The 15,800-nt window shown below is 48.9% G+C and overlaps 1 protein-coding gene across 5 annotated transcripts in view; it reads right to left on the bottom strand.

Annotated features, from left to right (window-relative positions):
• Positions 1-285: 285 nt before the first annotated feature.
• Positions 286-15,800, bottom strand: part of VANGL1 (VANGL planar cell polarity protein 1) — a 64,531-nt gene continuing 49,016 nt past the window's right edge. For all 5 annotated transcript variants that reach the window (XM_075000552.1, XM_075000554.1, XM_075000551.1 and 2 more), the window contains 4 exons: positions 15,245-15,378; positions 11,212-11,344; positions 8,774-9,008; positions 286-7,421 (listed from right to left, as the gene is read on the bottom strand). In XM_075000552.1, coding sequence (XP_074856653.1) covers positions 7,161-7,421; positions 8,774-9,008; positions 11,212-11,344; positions 15,245-15,378 — 763 coding nt within the window. In that variant the 3' untranslated portion in view covers positions 286-7,160. The remainder of the gene's footprint in view (positions 7,422-8,773; positions 9,009-11,211; positions 11,345-15,244; positions 15,379-15,800) is intronic.

The raw sequence follows: 15,800 nt of genomic DNA, 5'->3' as shown, positions 1-15,800 counted from the left end.
GGAGGGCTGGTCCCTCACTTGCATCTGTTGCCCCACTCGGAGTTGAGTCTTTGCAAGCTGGGTGTTGTAAACAGAGGGGCGGTAACAAAGCCCTTGTCCTTTCTGGCTGGAAAAAGTGCTCGAGAGCCGTGTTTATTTGAATCTCACCAGGTTTGAATTCTTCAGAAACCCAGGGCATGCCCAAGAACTGGTGCTCCGGATGCTCCCTGGGTTCCCCCTCAGTGTCCAGCTTTAATGGACTCCCAGGAGTTGGCAGAACAGCTCCATGATTTGGTTGTGTGCAGGGTGGTATGAGCTAAAAGTAAATGAGAGAGCAGGTGGCTGTACCCATTGGATTCTAACTCCTTTCTCCCGCTGCCAGTCAGCTCCAGCCCCTCCTCCTATATTTCCTTCCACGATTTCAGCTTCAAGGCATTCAGCACAACTTCCTGCCATCCCTTTTTTCAAGAGTGATAAATGAGCACACCCCCATCTTGGCAGGATGGCCTGAAGAGGCCTAGGATACAGCAGTGGGCACGATGGTAGGTTTAGCCTCAATAAGACTATGTCGTTTGTTTAGAGTTACCCCTCTCAAGGGGTAAAGGACACTCAGAGGGGGAAGGCGTCTCCCAGGCTGGAACAACAAAAGGAAGAAGAGGAGCTCAGAATTTCTGGTTTCGGTTTATTTTCAGAATTTTACTGTACAAAATACGCAAAGTGTAAAACGGTTTTATGTTTCGGTTCAAACCCCAAACCGTCCAGCTATAACTTACGAGAACCCAGCTTGGAACAGCACAAGTCACTCGGCGAGACACACAGCGCATTGACATCACAGACACCAGGAATTTGCTACTCAAGTTCACAACTGGGGGAAAAAGCCAAAACAGAAAACTGATTTCGGAGTTCATTTCAGACCGCGCAGCATTGTGGTTAAAAGTCACAGGTGCAGCGCGAGGCTGCTGACCGTCTTACTCATTAGAGCGCTGCAAAAGAACCCACCTTGTGATACGCAGTTGGTGTAGAAAAAAGGGTCGGGCTGTACATTACACAGTGATCAAAAGAAGTGTGCCGGGGCCAGGCAATCCTGCCCCCAGTACACAGTAAGGTTGTATTTGTTACAAGATACAGGCACAGAGGAGTGTAAGAACCCTTCACAGATAGGTCCCCGTGCAGGCAGAGAACCACAGCAATGTGAACATGTGTGGCTCCCAAGTGAATTGATTAGTGCTGGTGAAAAGGTGCCAAATCAACCATCCTTGAGAATTAGGTCCTCTATGGGCAGGCCAGGCACGAGTGGCACAGGCACAACACTTCCCCTACATGCTGCCCTGCCACGTGGGGTGGAAACCCTGTCTCTAAGACCTCTCTGGGAAAGGGGACAGTTAATACTAGCGGCAGTCATGGTGCTGTAAAGACCTGGCCCAAGAGGAACCAAAGAGATCAACACTGAAGTCACACAGGTTACCGAACACCTGCCAGATGGTAACTTTTGGTCACCATCTTTGATGGAGTCTCAGCTAGCAAACAGGAGGTGAAAGTATCAGCATACCCATCACATTGCCTGCTTTCACTGCTGTCCCCCTACTGTTTCTTGCAGCCTCCAGCCCCCTTACAGCAGTGTTTTTGATTCAGTCCCAAGTATGCTTCTCTCTCCATACAGTCTTATCGGACATCACAGAACCACTGCCCCGGCTCCAGGCAGGAGACAGGAATAACACACACGCCTACAATGGGACAGCACATACAAATACAAGCTGAACATGAGAAGAGCTATTTGCACATTCTTTTCCGATTGATCTAAGGGTCTTTTGGGTGGCAGATTGAAATCTTCCAAGAATACTTTGAAGATAAAATCTGGAGCGAAAACACTGTTCTCCCCAGGGCCTGTGGTCAGTTTTATTTGTTCTTTTTAGGAAGTTAGGACAGATTTGCTGGCTTTTTGAATAGGATAGCTACCTTAGCTTCATTGACTTGAATACACCTGCAACAAAGTAGGGAAAATAAGTTCTTGCTCCTTCAGGCTTTTTTGTGATTGTTTAAATAACTCACACCCACAAGACTTTAGCGCAGTCTCTGGGCTAAATGGAATTGCCAGCTTTTAAGAAATGGGGCATGTTAGGATTTTATAGCATTTTTGGTAGAGTCCACAGCAGTGGGGAGGAAGGGAAAAGAAGTCTTCCCTATAGGTGGGAGGCAAGATTGGGATTAAGATGGGGTCCACCCAAGAATCCTGCCTCATCATGACCCCCAGCAGCTTGTGCCCCCGTGATACCCACCTTGCCTGGAGCAACTGAGGGAAAAGAGTGGGTGTTCTTGGCACGTAGGACATCAAGGGCAGTGAGCCCAGCAGAGAGGGGCAGGGGACAAGTACTCCTGGGCAGCAGTGCTGAAGGCTGGTTTACATTTCTCTCCAGCGCCTCCACGCAAAGACATGAATGACTTCCGTTATTCCTCTGCGAGGAAGGACCGGGGCTGCTGCCAAGGAGCCCCTAGCTCAGACCCTGCTTTGCAAGGGCTGTCGTGCCACCCTTTCACTCTGCCTGCAGCCTCTACTCTTCTCACGCACCCCTGATCTCCAGGGGAGTGAGATTCCCAGCAGACACCAAGTCCTCCAGTACCAACTTCTTTTGCTATTGATGGAGCAGCAGACACGCTGGCCTCCAGGCAGCACGGGTTGGTGGGGGCTCACATCTGCTCCATTTTGCCCTGCCATATGGTAGAGCACTATCCGCCAAGCGCCCTGCTCCAGGTAACCTTCCACTTCCATTCCTTCCTCACCCTGCAGAGCAGAGAGGCCGCATGCCGAACCCACAGGCAATGGTGACAAAACAGCAGTCAGTGCCTCAGCTGTTTTCTGGTGGGCTGCTCAGTGCATACGGCCTTTCTCCATAGCACGGCCCTAGTTATGGAACAGCAAAGTCAGGTGATGAACATCCACCTTTTTGTGCCCATAAGCGGCCAGGGACTCCAGCATTTTCACTCTCTACCCTACAAATACCACACGCACCACTTCACTGAAGAAAAGTTGAGCCTTTTCTGGAAGTCTCAAACACCAGTCTCCAGGGATCTCAAACTGGTCCCAACAACTTCACATGCACTCACCTGCGAGGTGTCCAGCTAGGTCCCTCCCAGCTTTAGGGTTGACACCCAAACTCCTCACTGAGGGCGAAGATATAAGATAAAGTCTTTGGCAGTCCACGCTCCACCGTGGGGAGCAGGGAAAGCAGCAGAGAGCAAGGAGATGGCTTAGCCCCTGTGCAACAAGGAGACCTAGTTCCCTAAGGACAGGCTTCAGGCTTCACTTGCAGCGTTCAACAGAAACCTCTTCTTTTACTTAGCTTTTGGTCAAAGGCTGGGACTCTCACTCAATGTAAAGTAGGTTTCTGTTTCTTTAAGACTTCCGTGTACAAGAGAGGAAGGGGGTTGGAATGAAAACAGACCCCTTCAGAGCAATCCTGCAGGCCTTCTTTGCACTGCACTTCCTGGGATGAATGCAAAGCCAGGACTGGAATGGAAATGCCAACACATGGTACTGTCCCCCTCACCCGATTCTCATCCACTAACAGACTATAAACAGCAAGTGGAATTGGTTGCACTTGTTTCACTGTTTGAGTCTCTATCAGAAGGGAGTTTGCACCTTGACAGCAAATCTCAAGTGACTTTGCAAAGGCTAGGTTGACCCTCACAACACTACTCCTGTGAGGTAGATACCATCTTGGTCCCTCCCTTTGCAAATGGGGGAACGATGCCCCAGAGTAGTGAAGTAACCTGCCTACATCTCACCGCGATTCCACGACAAAGCAGGGACTAGAACTCAGGAGCCCCACCTCAGTTCAGAGCCAGTTGCCCCATCCAACCACTCATTTGCACTCTCTCCCTTCCAACCTTTGTCAAGGGCAGAAAGTTAAATGGCAAAGAGTAAATGACCTTTTCTTTTCCAGAGTATGCCTACACAGCACAGTTATTTTGAAATCACAGCCACTATTTTGAAATAACTAACCCAGGATATGGCTATGCTAGCCCCCACCTTTCAGAAGGGGCATGCTAATAAGCCACTCTGGCAGGTGCTAATGAGGCACTGACATGAATATGCAGCACCTCATTAGCATAATAGTGGCCATGTGCATAGACATGGGGCCTTTTGAAAGGACCCCCCCCGGACTTCAAAAGCCCCTTCTTCCCCAAACCAAATAGGAAGCAGGGGCTTTGGAAGTCCTGGGGTCCTTTCAAAAGGCCCCTGTCTACACGGGCAGCGTGCGCTTTGAAAGCGGCACTTCTGAAACACGTGCAGCCGCCATTATGCTAACAACGTGTTGCATATTCATGGAAGCAACTCATTAGCACCTGCCAAAGTGGCTCATTAGCATACCTCTTCCCAAAGGTGGAGACTAGGGTAGCCACAGCCCTAGTGTCTACACGAGGCAACTGCTATTTGGAAATAGTTTTGAAATAGCGGTTGGATTATTTTGAAATTGGTAAAGCTCGTTCTAGGAGGAATAGCGCCTATCTCCAAATCGTTATTTCGCAATAGGGGCTGTTTAGACAGGGAATAGAGCCTGTTTTGAAATGAACCATAGGGTGTCCAATAGCTTTACTTTGAAATAGGCTCTATTGTGTGTAGACGCTCTATTTAGAAATAGCTAAATGCTGTTTCAAAATGCACTGTGCGTGTAGCAGCCTTATTTCAAATAAGATATTCCAGAACAGCTCTTCCAGAAGAGCTTATTTCAAAGTAAGGCTGCTGTGTAGACATACCCTCATGTGGGTGTACCCTCTGGGGCCTTAGCAGGAACAAAGATAAAGGAATTCCATTTAAAAAAGGGTGCTGACAGCATCTCTGTCAGTGGCAGATGGCAATGGTGGCCCTTTACTGAGCATGTAAATTACACAGCTGCTGTGAACACACTCGGCTTCTATTTGGTTTTGCATTAAACCCTGATGTGCATTTAAAAAACAGACAGACGTTTCCTGAGCAAAGTGACCGTCCAACAGCTTCCAGTGCTGAGGTGATTGGAGAGGAATCGTAAGATAAGGAAATACTTACCAGGTGATTTTCTTCTAAATTCACACGGCCTAGCCAATGGAGCTTGAAATCAGACAGCCAAGTGCTCTGATCCCAGCTTTATCCAATGACCTGCACAGTCCGTGCCTCAGAACCCAAGGGAGTCTCTTCCCCAGTCGCACCCAAAGGTTAAAGCAATGCACTCTGTGAAGCGTCACACATGCTACGGCTTTTTAAAAACTGGTACAAAAACCAACACTTTTAAAACAACTAAAATGCAGCAAAGGCCATGACTGATAAACACCAGAGACTGCCGGAAAGCCTGACTGAAAGAGCTGGGTGCACACTCTGAGGCAGGGGCATTCTACATACATCACACGCGGCAGAGCGATCTTCCTACAGCTCCTTCTCCCTCCACATCCCACCAACCATCTTTCGCCCTCGCCACCCTTCCATGCAATCTGGCTGCTTTGTTATCATTACCGATGTGTAAATACAAAGGCAGTAAGGTCCTGTTCAATACCTAGGACCAGCAGGAAGAGCCTAGCAGACCAGATAGGCCATGGCTTGAAAAATCACCACTTTAGACCGGGTTCAGCACAGCCTTCAGTGGAACCTGCTGAAAGCGATACACGTGCTTAAGCACCTTGCCTTAACGTGCTCAACGTCTGGCTGTAACAAAGCCAGACAAGCAGAACAAAGATGTTGACATTGCGAGAGACCCAAGCCATGAAATCCCCCCTCAGATCCAGGTGTGAACTCACCCAGAGTTTGAAGGTGGCCTAGAAGTGAGTGAGGTTTTGGTTTAGCTCACAACCGAAGCAGGTGTTGTCTCTGGAGCGGAGACCTGGGCCCAAACATTGCTTGAATTCAGAAGGTAGGGAGTGCGTTCAGAGCCAGGGGTGCTGTTTAGGCCCAGCTTTCAAACAAACCTCTTTAAAAACCTTAAGAATAGAGCTGCACTTATTGGGGGGGAAAAAAAGCACTTTAAAAAGTAGGTTCTCAGCAGAGCTAAGCACCCCCCGGCAACTTCCCTCCAAGAACAGACAAATTCCAGGCTCGCTTGATGACTAACACCTAGGAGAACTGTCACATGGGGAAAACGGCCAAGAAATTTTCAAAAGCAATGGCAATGTTCAGACACAGTTTGGTCTCTCTCAGCTGCAGGTGGTGGGGGGAAGGGGAAGAGACACATACCGCAGTGCATTTATATGTATCATCTTGAAGAACTATGGCACTCAACCACGTGTCATCCAAGGTCTGCCCTTCTGCTCATTCACTCTGTGGGCCCAGTGGAGACAGAGGTTAAGTGTTCCCCCTCCTACGAAATGCACTTGAAGCGCCCCTAGAGCACGACACCCACATTCATGCGCACGTACCCTTTGTCCAGGACCAGACTGCTAGGGCTAGGTAAACTCCCGCCTCCCCTTCCCTGCCAGCAGAACGTTTACCCAGCCATGCCCTCCTTGTGCAAATACACAGTGAGAGCAGGGTGGGGAGGAGGTGATAACACGACTGCCCCCAGGGGAGCTGTTGCTAGCGGGGACAGAAAGGAGAGTGAGTATGGGGCAGTCCAATCAGTGAGGCAGGGACTGGAGATCAAGGGGTGGGGGGGTGAGGAGAGTCGTGTCAGGCAGAAAATCCCTTCACGGCTCCTTACGTAAACTGGGAATAATTCCAACAGCTGCAAAATGAGTCGTGCCCATACAACCATGAGCAACACAAGCAACTGAAGGAAACCAATGGCAGAGCCCACCCCCTGTAACCCCATAGTTTGTATGGGCCCAGTGCAATTGGAGAAGAGCGGCCCTCGCGGGGAGAAAGCCTCTTCAACCCCAAAACAGCCTAGCTTACAAACAGCTATCGGTTCTCTCACACACCCATCACTGTAAGGCAGAGTTCCAAAGGAAACAGAAAGGCCATGTTTGTTCACACAGTCTACTGTACGCCTGGAAAGCAAGGAGGAATAGTCTGTCTTAAAGGCTGAGCTAACTCAGCCAAGTTGCCCGGTCACTTTTTTAAGATACTTTCTTTCCCAACCCGCTTCTCCCCACCCTCCTTCCAAATAAAGTGCAGATGGTCAAATATGACTGGTCTGTCTGTCATCTGCCAGTTTCAGTCAGCCTTGGGGAAACAAAACCCAGAAAGCACAAAACAGAGAGATCACCAGCCCCGCACCCTAAACCGAAGTCTCAGATTGCAAGCGAAGGACAAACTTGTGAGATTTGGGGTCTATGAACTCTTCCGAGAGCTTGATGAAGGGGATTTTCTTCACATTGATTACAAGGCTGAAGTCCAAGCACTTGAGAACAAAAACACCACCATCCTTTAATCCACTTGTGACCGCTTCTTCACTGATGAGCGTCCATTGCTTGGCAAACCAGCGCTCCCTGTCATACTGGAGGGTTGGGCCCGGATTGATGTAACGTTCCAGAAATGCCTAGAGAGAGAGGGGGGGAATGAATTGGTGTCAGGGGAACTCCACCCCCCATGACTCAGGTCTCTCGACACTCTTTCTTAGGCCTGTGGACAGAGGAATTTCCTGCAGTGAAGTGTTTCAGCTAACACACTTGGTAAGCCTTCCCTTCCTCCTGCCACTTCCTAGTCCAGACCCTGAACAAGCAGGTGACAGCCAGTGATTTGCTTTATCACCATCTCAGTCAGTTCACAAAGTTACAGCTCCAGCTTGCCTTTTAAACAGATATCCAGCACTGGCAAAAGGGCAGACAGCCCAGCCCTGACCAGCAGAGGTCCCCTCCAGAAAGAAGCTGCTTGGACAAGCGCAAGACAATTTCCCTCCCCTCTGCAACATAAACAGCCCACTGCCAATAAACCCCACCCTGGGCCAGAAGAGAAACCTTATCCAGGCGGGAGGAGATTTCAGCCTCCACCTCCCACGCAGTCCTTGGCAGATATTACCTCAGACACCTGGAAGAACAAGCCCCACTTCAACTAAATACTGTATTGTAAAGTTCCCAGTGAAAACTCAGGGAGTAAGTTCTGCTTCCACACACATCATCAGGCCAACTGCTCGCTGGGATTCAAAGGGCAGTAGGTCATAAGAGACCCCCACTGGAAAGCCTAAATGCCCGCCCTTCTCTGCTATTATTATACATGGTTATTAATTCCCGGTCAGATAGCGAGTGCTTTTGCATTCCTGGGTGGCCTTCATCCCAGAGTGGACTATATGTGAAGCACCAAGTTAGTTACAAGGCTCCCTTCCCCCAGCACTCAAATGCAGCAATCGTTTAACGGTTGCACAGAAACTTAAGGTGGGAAGTGAAGCACACTCATTCGGGAGACAGAATGCCGTCAAACAAACTGGGGTCTGGCCAGGATACGAAGACTGATGCCTTCCATTCATTTCCACGCACAAAATGCCGGGGGGTCTTCAGCCGACCATTGTTCCTGGGTGAGAAATCCAATCCAAAGGCGACAGGCTGCCTTTGGGATCAGTGCTGTCAGTGGTAAAATTGAGTCCTTCCTGAATCACTGCTCCATTCCTTCCACCTCCTCCTCAAGTTACTTATGCCACTTTCTACAGCAACCTGTGTTTTCCTAGCAGGGCTCCAAACCAAGCTGACCCCACTGAACTGTTCACAGCTGAGGAGACCACAGCGTAACAAGGCAGATGGGAGATGGGGCAGCGGCTCTCAGTTCACAATAAGACCTAAACCCAAGTCATAAGCGAAGGACTGAAATGTACCAACGACACCCTGTCTGTCTGTCCCCCCATTTCCCAAGACACACGCTGCCCCTGCGGCTCTCTGGCTGTCTGTGCTCAAGCGTTACCTTGGGCGTCATGTTGTTGGTGATGCAGAAGGACAGGTGCTGCAGGATGCTCTCCATGCTGTGGTAGTGCTGCTGCCGGGTGGTGCGAAGGTATTTCTGCAGAGCCCTTGCCATGGATGGGAAAATGGCCTGGGCTGCCTCGCGGGGGTCCATCACTTCACCCGGAGCCTTCTGCTGGTCCTCTGCCTGGAGGCGTTTAATGTGAGTGAAAGCCTCTTCCACTGCAACCATAAGCCTGAAAAACAGACACGGGAGAGCCAGGTTCACCACTGGGAGGGAGGAAGCGTCTGGGGCGTAGGTACAGATTGCGCCAGAGTCAGGCTCTGGCACTGGACGTGTCAGACAAGTCACTTAATTCCTTCCACAGAGAGGGTAACAGAAGCACGCAGAGGTGAACCGGAGCTCTTTTTCTTGCTCAGAAAATCACCCAGCACACCAGTGACAAAGCCGGGATTGAAACCCCAGCATTCCCGGCCCCAGTCCTCCTCTCAGGTCACTAGACAGTCCTGCCTCCAGTTATAACTTTGGCCCACAGCTGCTCTCACGTAGATTATAGAGGTTTGAATGTAGCGGACTGAGCATACGTTAAACTCATACTCTGGGACCCATTGTCTCCACAGACCTCCCCGTATTCATGACCTGAACTCCAGTCTCTTTTACACAATCTGGGGTGTAGGTATCAGAGCCCCGGCAGGTTGCCCAAGGGGCCCCGCATCCGGCAGGCGTTGGGTTCCCTGTCCTAGCTCAAAGCCCTGGCAGCCAAAAATGCATCCTATGCAAACCATCCTTGTTTCAGCACAGCTGTGCAAACAAACTCAGACCACACTGCGGCAAAGCAACACAGAGAGGCCAGAGGACATTCAAAAACTAACCTCACTGGGTTTAGCAAGTACAAGAGAGTAGTGCAGTGAAAGAAAAACTGTTAGGATGCAAAATTATCCACATTTCATGTTGGGCTAAGTGACTGGAACCAAGACAGTAATAACAACTTTTCTTCAATGCCTGGCATATAAACCCTTTAGATATTGAAGCAAGGAGATGCAGTACTGTCAGCCTGATCACACATGAGGACAGAAGTACCAGAGACAAACTGGAGACACAGGAAGCTGAAGACAAGTATGAGCAGGGAGCAGTACGTGGCCCTCAGAGTTCTTTTTAGTCAGATTTTGATATTTTTAGAAAGATTCACCATGTATACAGCAGCAAGCTGCATCTTCCACTAAATGATGGTTTGTCTCTAGGTAAGCAGCTGAGCTCAGTGAATACAGGAAACAGAACCAAATTCAAAGGGTTAGGTCCATTAATGGCCATTAGCCAGGATGGGTAAGGAATGGTGTCCCTAGCCTATTTGCCAGTGGCTGGAGATGGATGGCAGGAGAGATATCACTTGATCATTACCTGTTTGGTTCACTCCCTCTGGGACATCTGTTGCTGGCCCCTGGCGGCAGACAGGATAATGGGCTGTATGGACCTTTGGGTCTGACCCGGTATGGCCGTTCTTATGCTAAATTACACAGAGGAAAACCTGTGCAAGCCCAAAGACAAGTGATTCCCTTTTTGCTGCGAGACTGGAGAAAACCTGGCCAGGCGCCAGGCTGAGCTAGCACAGAGGCTGAGACTGTCTCTGTGCTTTTACTGTTGACTCTAAACAGCCTGTTAGGACGACTCGTTCAGTCCCCCGGTCACAATGGAAACCTTCCAAGAGCGACTCAGCTCAGGGACTCGGTCTGCTGCAGGTGGCCTGCCTGAAACAATCGCACGGAGGAGCTGCCATCCCAGGTTAGCGCCCCTTGGCTGTTAATTCTGAAGAGCAGTTACACCCCGTAATCAACGTACTGAACTAGTTTGAACAGAGGACCATTCCAGCCACAGCATCAAGCTATTCCGGGATCATGCCCCTACCTCTGCCAGACTGGTTCGGCTGGACCATACCCCTACAGCTGGTAAGCCAAAGCACAGCACTGTCATATCAAACCCTTCATTCGCCTACTTGGGAAGGAGGGAGAATTTTTCCCTTCACAGACCAGGAGGCACTGATAGCGCTATGGTTACAGCCCTTGGGGGAAATGATGGGATTTCATGCATGGAGCTCTTACGGATTTGTCAAGCACTGGATCCTTCCCTAAGCCATAATGCTCTGTTAGCTGATCCTGAACATTCGCACGTCCTTTGCTCATCCACTTCCGCGAGACCTTCTTGTCACAGTGCTATTGCTGCTGCTGGGTGTCTGTTTCCTCCTATACTTTTTTTTTTTTTTTTTTTTTTTTAAATAAAAGGCACTTTATTTATATCACTCAGTCCCTTAATCAAAAGCCTCTCAGCCCAGTTCTCCTCCTTTTTTATTGGACCCACCTCGCTGGCTGGATACAGCGAGAGACCTTCTCCAAACTGAGTCAGGCAGGCAAACAGTTGCAAGAGCGTGACAGAGACAGCGTTACCTCGCTCGACGTTTTTTAACTCTGCGGTCATGGTCTGCTTCTTCATAATAGAGCTCGTTGTGGCTGGAGTCTCTGCGCCGGGCAGCCGCGGCGATCATGGCCCGGGATTGGCTGGCAGCATTGTTCCCCGGGGCTTCAGTGGAAAACAGAAGAGAGAGGAAGATGTTACTGTTCCACAGTAGGAGCTGAAAAGGCTCAGAATCCAGAGCGCCCGTCACAGGCAACTGGGTGGGCCAAGAGGTGATGTCCCTGCCCAGTGCTCTCAGGGAGCCAATAACCCTCCCTACAACTTATCAGTCCCTGCAGTCCACTCCAAGTGCTGCAATCCGTGGAGATGGGAGAGCGAATTCAGAGGGGACGAAGTAGCCAACTAGTTACAGTGACTGCCCACACAAACTAAAAGACCGAGTGCTTAGGGTGTTACTTACCATCCACTATATACATTTTCAGTTTGGCCACAAGGGCAGCTGCAACACATCACATTTCAGCAACAAGACAATGAGAGAGCACGCAAGGAGTTGGGAAGAGGAGCGGTGGGGGGGAGAGACAGACAGAAAAGAAGAACATCAAGAGACATGAAGACAACAGCCACACACAGGAAAATACAGAGCTATAATGGGATGTCTGGGCAGTAGCATCATCTTTAGATGAAATACAGACGCCTTCAAAAATGTAGTTACTGTCAAAGAAGCAAACACTGAATGTAAGTCTGGGCGCCATCCTGTGGGGCTGAAAGTTACATCTGTCTCAATCATTTTTATTGCTCTTAGCAGAGCCCTCTCAGCTCTTGGAAAGGAAGCTGGAGACTCTGCTCTACGTTGCCCATCAATATCCATCACTTGCCTATAAGTGAGCTTTTCAAATGCAGGAACAGCCCAGGTAGATTCCGAGGTCCCACATGCAGCTTGCAGTGCTATTAGTTCGGGCAAAGTAACAAGAAGTCCTGTGGCACCTTATAGACTAAATTAGGGAAAAGTGTTGTTTGCCGAATAAATTGAGCACGTTAGATCTGGTGTTAGAGAAAGAGAGGCATATAAAACTCTCACAAAATGCATACCTTTTAAAGAGCCACTTTTCTGACTGCAACTGTGCTTTAAGAGCCACTCTATGCCACTAAACTGGCATTGTTTAAGAATGATCAATTCTGCAGGGTAGCCAGGCCCAAGAATGCTCTGGTTACACAACAAAAGCTGTTTTTCCTTCAGAAGAGCATGGTTTCCAAGAAATAACTCTGATGTTTAATGGTGGCTAATCTCGGAATTCAAACAAACAGCTTCTCAAGAGTAAACACTTTAGATTTCATTTGACAGCCTCAATAGGTAGCGGTGAAGCACAGGAAAGGCGCAGTTTGGTTTAGAGTTATTGTGCGATTCATGCATGGTGATGAAAATACAGCCTTTGGGTGCCCATTTTGCCAGCACAATAGGGACTTAAGCAAGACCTTTCCTCTCTCCTGGCTACAGCAACACCGAACTCAATGACTGCCAACAAGTTAGGGGTCTTAGCAGCATTACAGTCCTCTCATGCAGAGAGCATGCGAGACAGATTGTTCTGCTGCCAAGACAGTCCTGGCTGAAGTGACACAGTCCACTTAGTAAATCCGCGGGAATTCTTCTAAAGGATATGCTTCTGTGCCACACAGTTCAATGTGCATTAAAAAAAAACCTGCTGCACACCAAGAGAAGCTATTCAAAACCTTTGCACACACTGGGATTGAAGAGAAGGTTACAATGGCTAAAATCCTGCAATAGTCATTACAACAATAAAGCCAAGAAGTACTGAGAGACCAAGGAATTGGCAATTATTGTAAGATCCTGCATGTGAAGCACCAGTGCCAGAAATAAATTTTTTATGCCACTGGAAAGTTGGGGGTTCCTGTTATCCAATGGCACAAAGCACTTGTTCCTAGCCCTGGCAAGACTGCAAGATTTTGGAACAGAAATACACAGCTCATCCAAATCCCTAGCTGGCTTTTGTCTACTTGTGGTCTGACAGGACTTTAAACTTGCCTAGCTCACAGACTGCCAGGGAAAAAAAAAAAAATTGGATTTTTTTTCCTCAGAAAGTTGGGAGTCCCAGCTTTGCAATGGCACACATCATTAACCTTTCCTGCACCAGCTGCGTCCTGCCAAGGCCTCCAGTTCTGCTGCAACGGTACTACATGATAGGCAAGATGGTAATTGGAACAACACGGCATTAAATATGTCTACTACCTCACAACCTGAGAAGGCGGAGGGGCACTTTGGCTGAATCGATTTTAGAAATACCTTTCAGATCTGTAAGTTCCCCCCACCGAACACTAGCCTGCGACCAGTGACTGGAATGGCAGAGAAGATTTCTACCTGGTCAAATGGCTTATTTTTTTTCCCACTCCCCTCCCACACACAAACACTGACTGTTTCCAAGACGGAAGCGGCTAGTTTACATTCCCTGCCACTGATGCAACTGATCATTTTGCGACCTGCTGCACTTCCTGGACTAGTCAAGATCAGAAGTGCTACAAAACTAAGTTGTCCCACACTGTGTTTCTGGTTGTCCCTCCCCACCAGAAGTAGGTCTCCATGGAGGGGGCTGCTCGGGCAACATTGCCATGTCCAATTTATGCTGCCTCTAGAGCACTGGTGGGCAGTCTGTGGTTAACTTGCTGCATGCAGCCCACTGGGGCTCCACCTGCAGCCTGCGCACCCCCATCTCCTGCACCGGAACACCAGAGCCTACTCCCTGCCCTGAATGGCCTGATGTGTGCTCCATCCCTGCTCCTCCCCCACCTTCCAAGAGCTGGAGCAAGGTGAATCTGCTGCTTGTGGCTGTTCTCAGTGCTCTGAAAGTGCTGGGAGGAGGAGGAGGAGCAGGAGCAGGAGCAGGTAAGTGCAGGACTCCGGTGCCCCAGGTGCATGGGGGAGGCAGGGTTGCAGCCCACTGAAGGGAAGGAGGGCCACTCATGCAGCCCACTTACCACTCATGGTTGCCCATCACTGTTCTAGTGGTTCAGATGAGGTTTGGTGAAGCATCCACACAGACTCTGAACCCTTTGGGGAACCCAGCAATGCAAATCAAGATATAAGCCACAGACCTTCTGCAAAAGACCGGTCAGAAGTCTTAGATTCAGTCTGTGTTTCCTGGGACAGCCTCTCTCCTTTGTATTTTAGCTTCAGTCCCGTTAACCTTTAAAGCTTCCTCAGAGAACTGAAGTTACCCAATTACTGGAACATCTGATTTTATCAAGGCTGTGGGTGTCCTGACACAACCTTGGCTTGTTTAAACCTGACTTACTTAGATTAAATGAGCACAGAATTGATTCAGGTTTGGTGTAAATCAGGTTCAGAGGGGCCACACAGGCTTTTCACAATGGTTTTATTACATCTATTGAAAGAACACTCCTTTAAATTGGTAACAATTGTGGAAAGAGGCCCTAAGCTCTCAAAGGTTTGCAGGACATTAAGCGTCACTGAAAGGGACCCTGTCCTTATATTTACCTATAAAGCACCATACCGGTTCGTGTCATCAGATTTAAGTTGGGCTTAGCTAACACGTAATAGCTAAACCTCACCTAAACTTGCTTACTTTTCCTAGGCCAGGTCTACGTTAGACATTAAAGTCAACTGTAGATATGCAATTAATTATGTAGCTGGAATCGACTTACCTGACTGTCCTCACTGAGGGAGAGTTTCTCCTGTCGACCTCTCTTACTCCTCACGAGATTGAGGGGTACAGGGGTCAACTGTTAACCCCTCAGTTTGTTTTCCTATATCCCTACTATGCGTGTGAAATCGAACCCAGAAAAATCGATCCTGACTGGGTTGATCTTCCAAGTAGAGAAGACATACCCCTAGCCAAGACAAGATTCTATTGTGCTGTGTAAGTAGGAAGTGATTTGGGACCCCGGTACTCAGCACTGTTAGGAGAACTGCTAACAAAAACTAGGAATCTTGGAAGGTCAGAGGGTAGGAATGTGCCTGGAACAAAGGGAGACAAGACCAGCTCTTCTCTACCGCCCACACATCAATTTCAGCAACTATTCCATCTCACTTACCATCCACATTGTAGACTTTCAGGCCAGCCATGTGTTTGGCTGTGCGGGACTTGGAGGCCATTAACAAGCTTGGATTATAGACAGTGAAATCTCTGTAGTAGTTTTCCAGAACCACCAGTGCAGCTCGCTGGATGCTGGAAAGAAAATGCAATAAAAACGTTTCTAAAGCAGACATTAGATAGAGAAACACAGCTAACCCTATTCATTATTCACGTTATGGCTCTGTGTACTGTGCAATGCTACAACTGACAGATCTGTCACATTCCGCTATTTGCGGCACTGGGCTCCAGAATTTGGCCAGAGGTCAGCAACCTTTCGAAGGCAGAGTGCCGAATTTTGGCTTTTTGATCTCTATGTATGGTCCGAGCGCCAGTGATACTTTTCGAAGTCACTAATAGTCCTACTTACAACAGCTTCATACATAAATAAATGAGGATGCACAGCTTTACTGTTTAGGCTGTGGCTGGTGGCACTAACTTGCCTTTTTTAATCCACTGGCAGCATGTCTTTGAGCAAGCTCCTGGCTGCATGGGAATGGAGGGGAAAGGCTGAGCTC

The sequence above is a fragment of the Carettochelys insculpta genome, chromosome 1, assembly GCF_033958435.1.
Source record: "Carettochelys insculpta isolate YL-2023 chromosome 1, ASM3395843v1, whole genome shotgun sequence".
NCBI lineage: Eukaryota > Metazoa > Chordata > Testudines > Carettochelyidae > Carettochelys > Carettochelys insculpta.
This window is presented reverse-complemented; position numbering and strand designations above follow the sequence as displayed.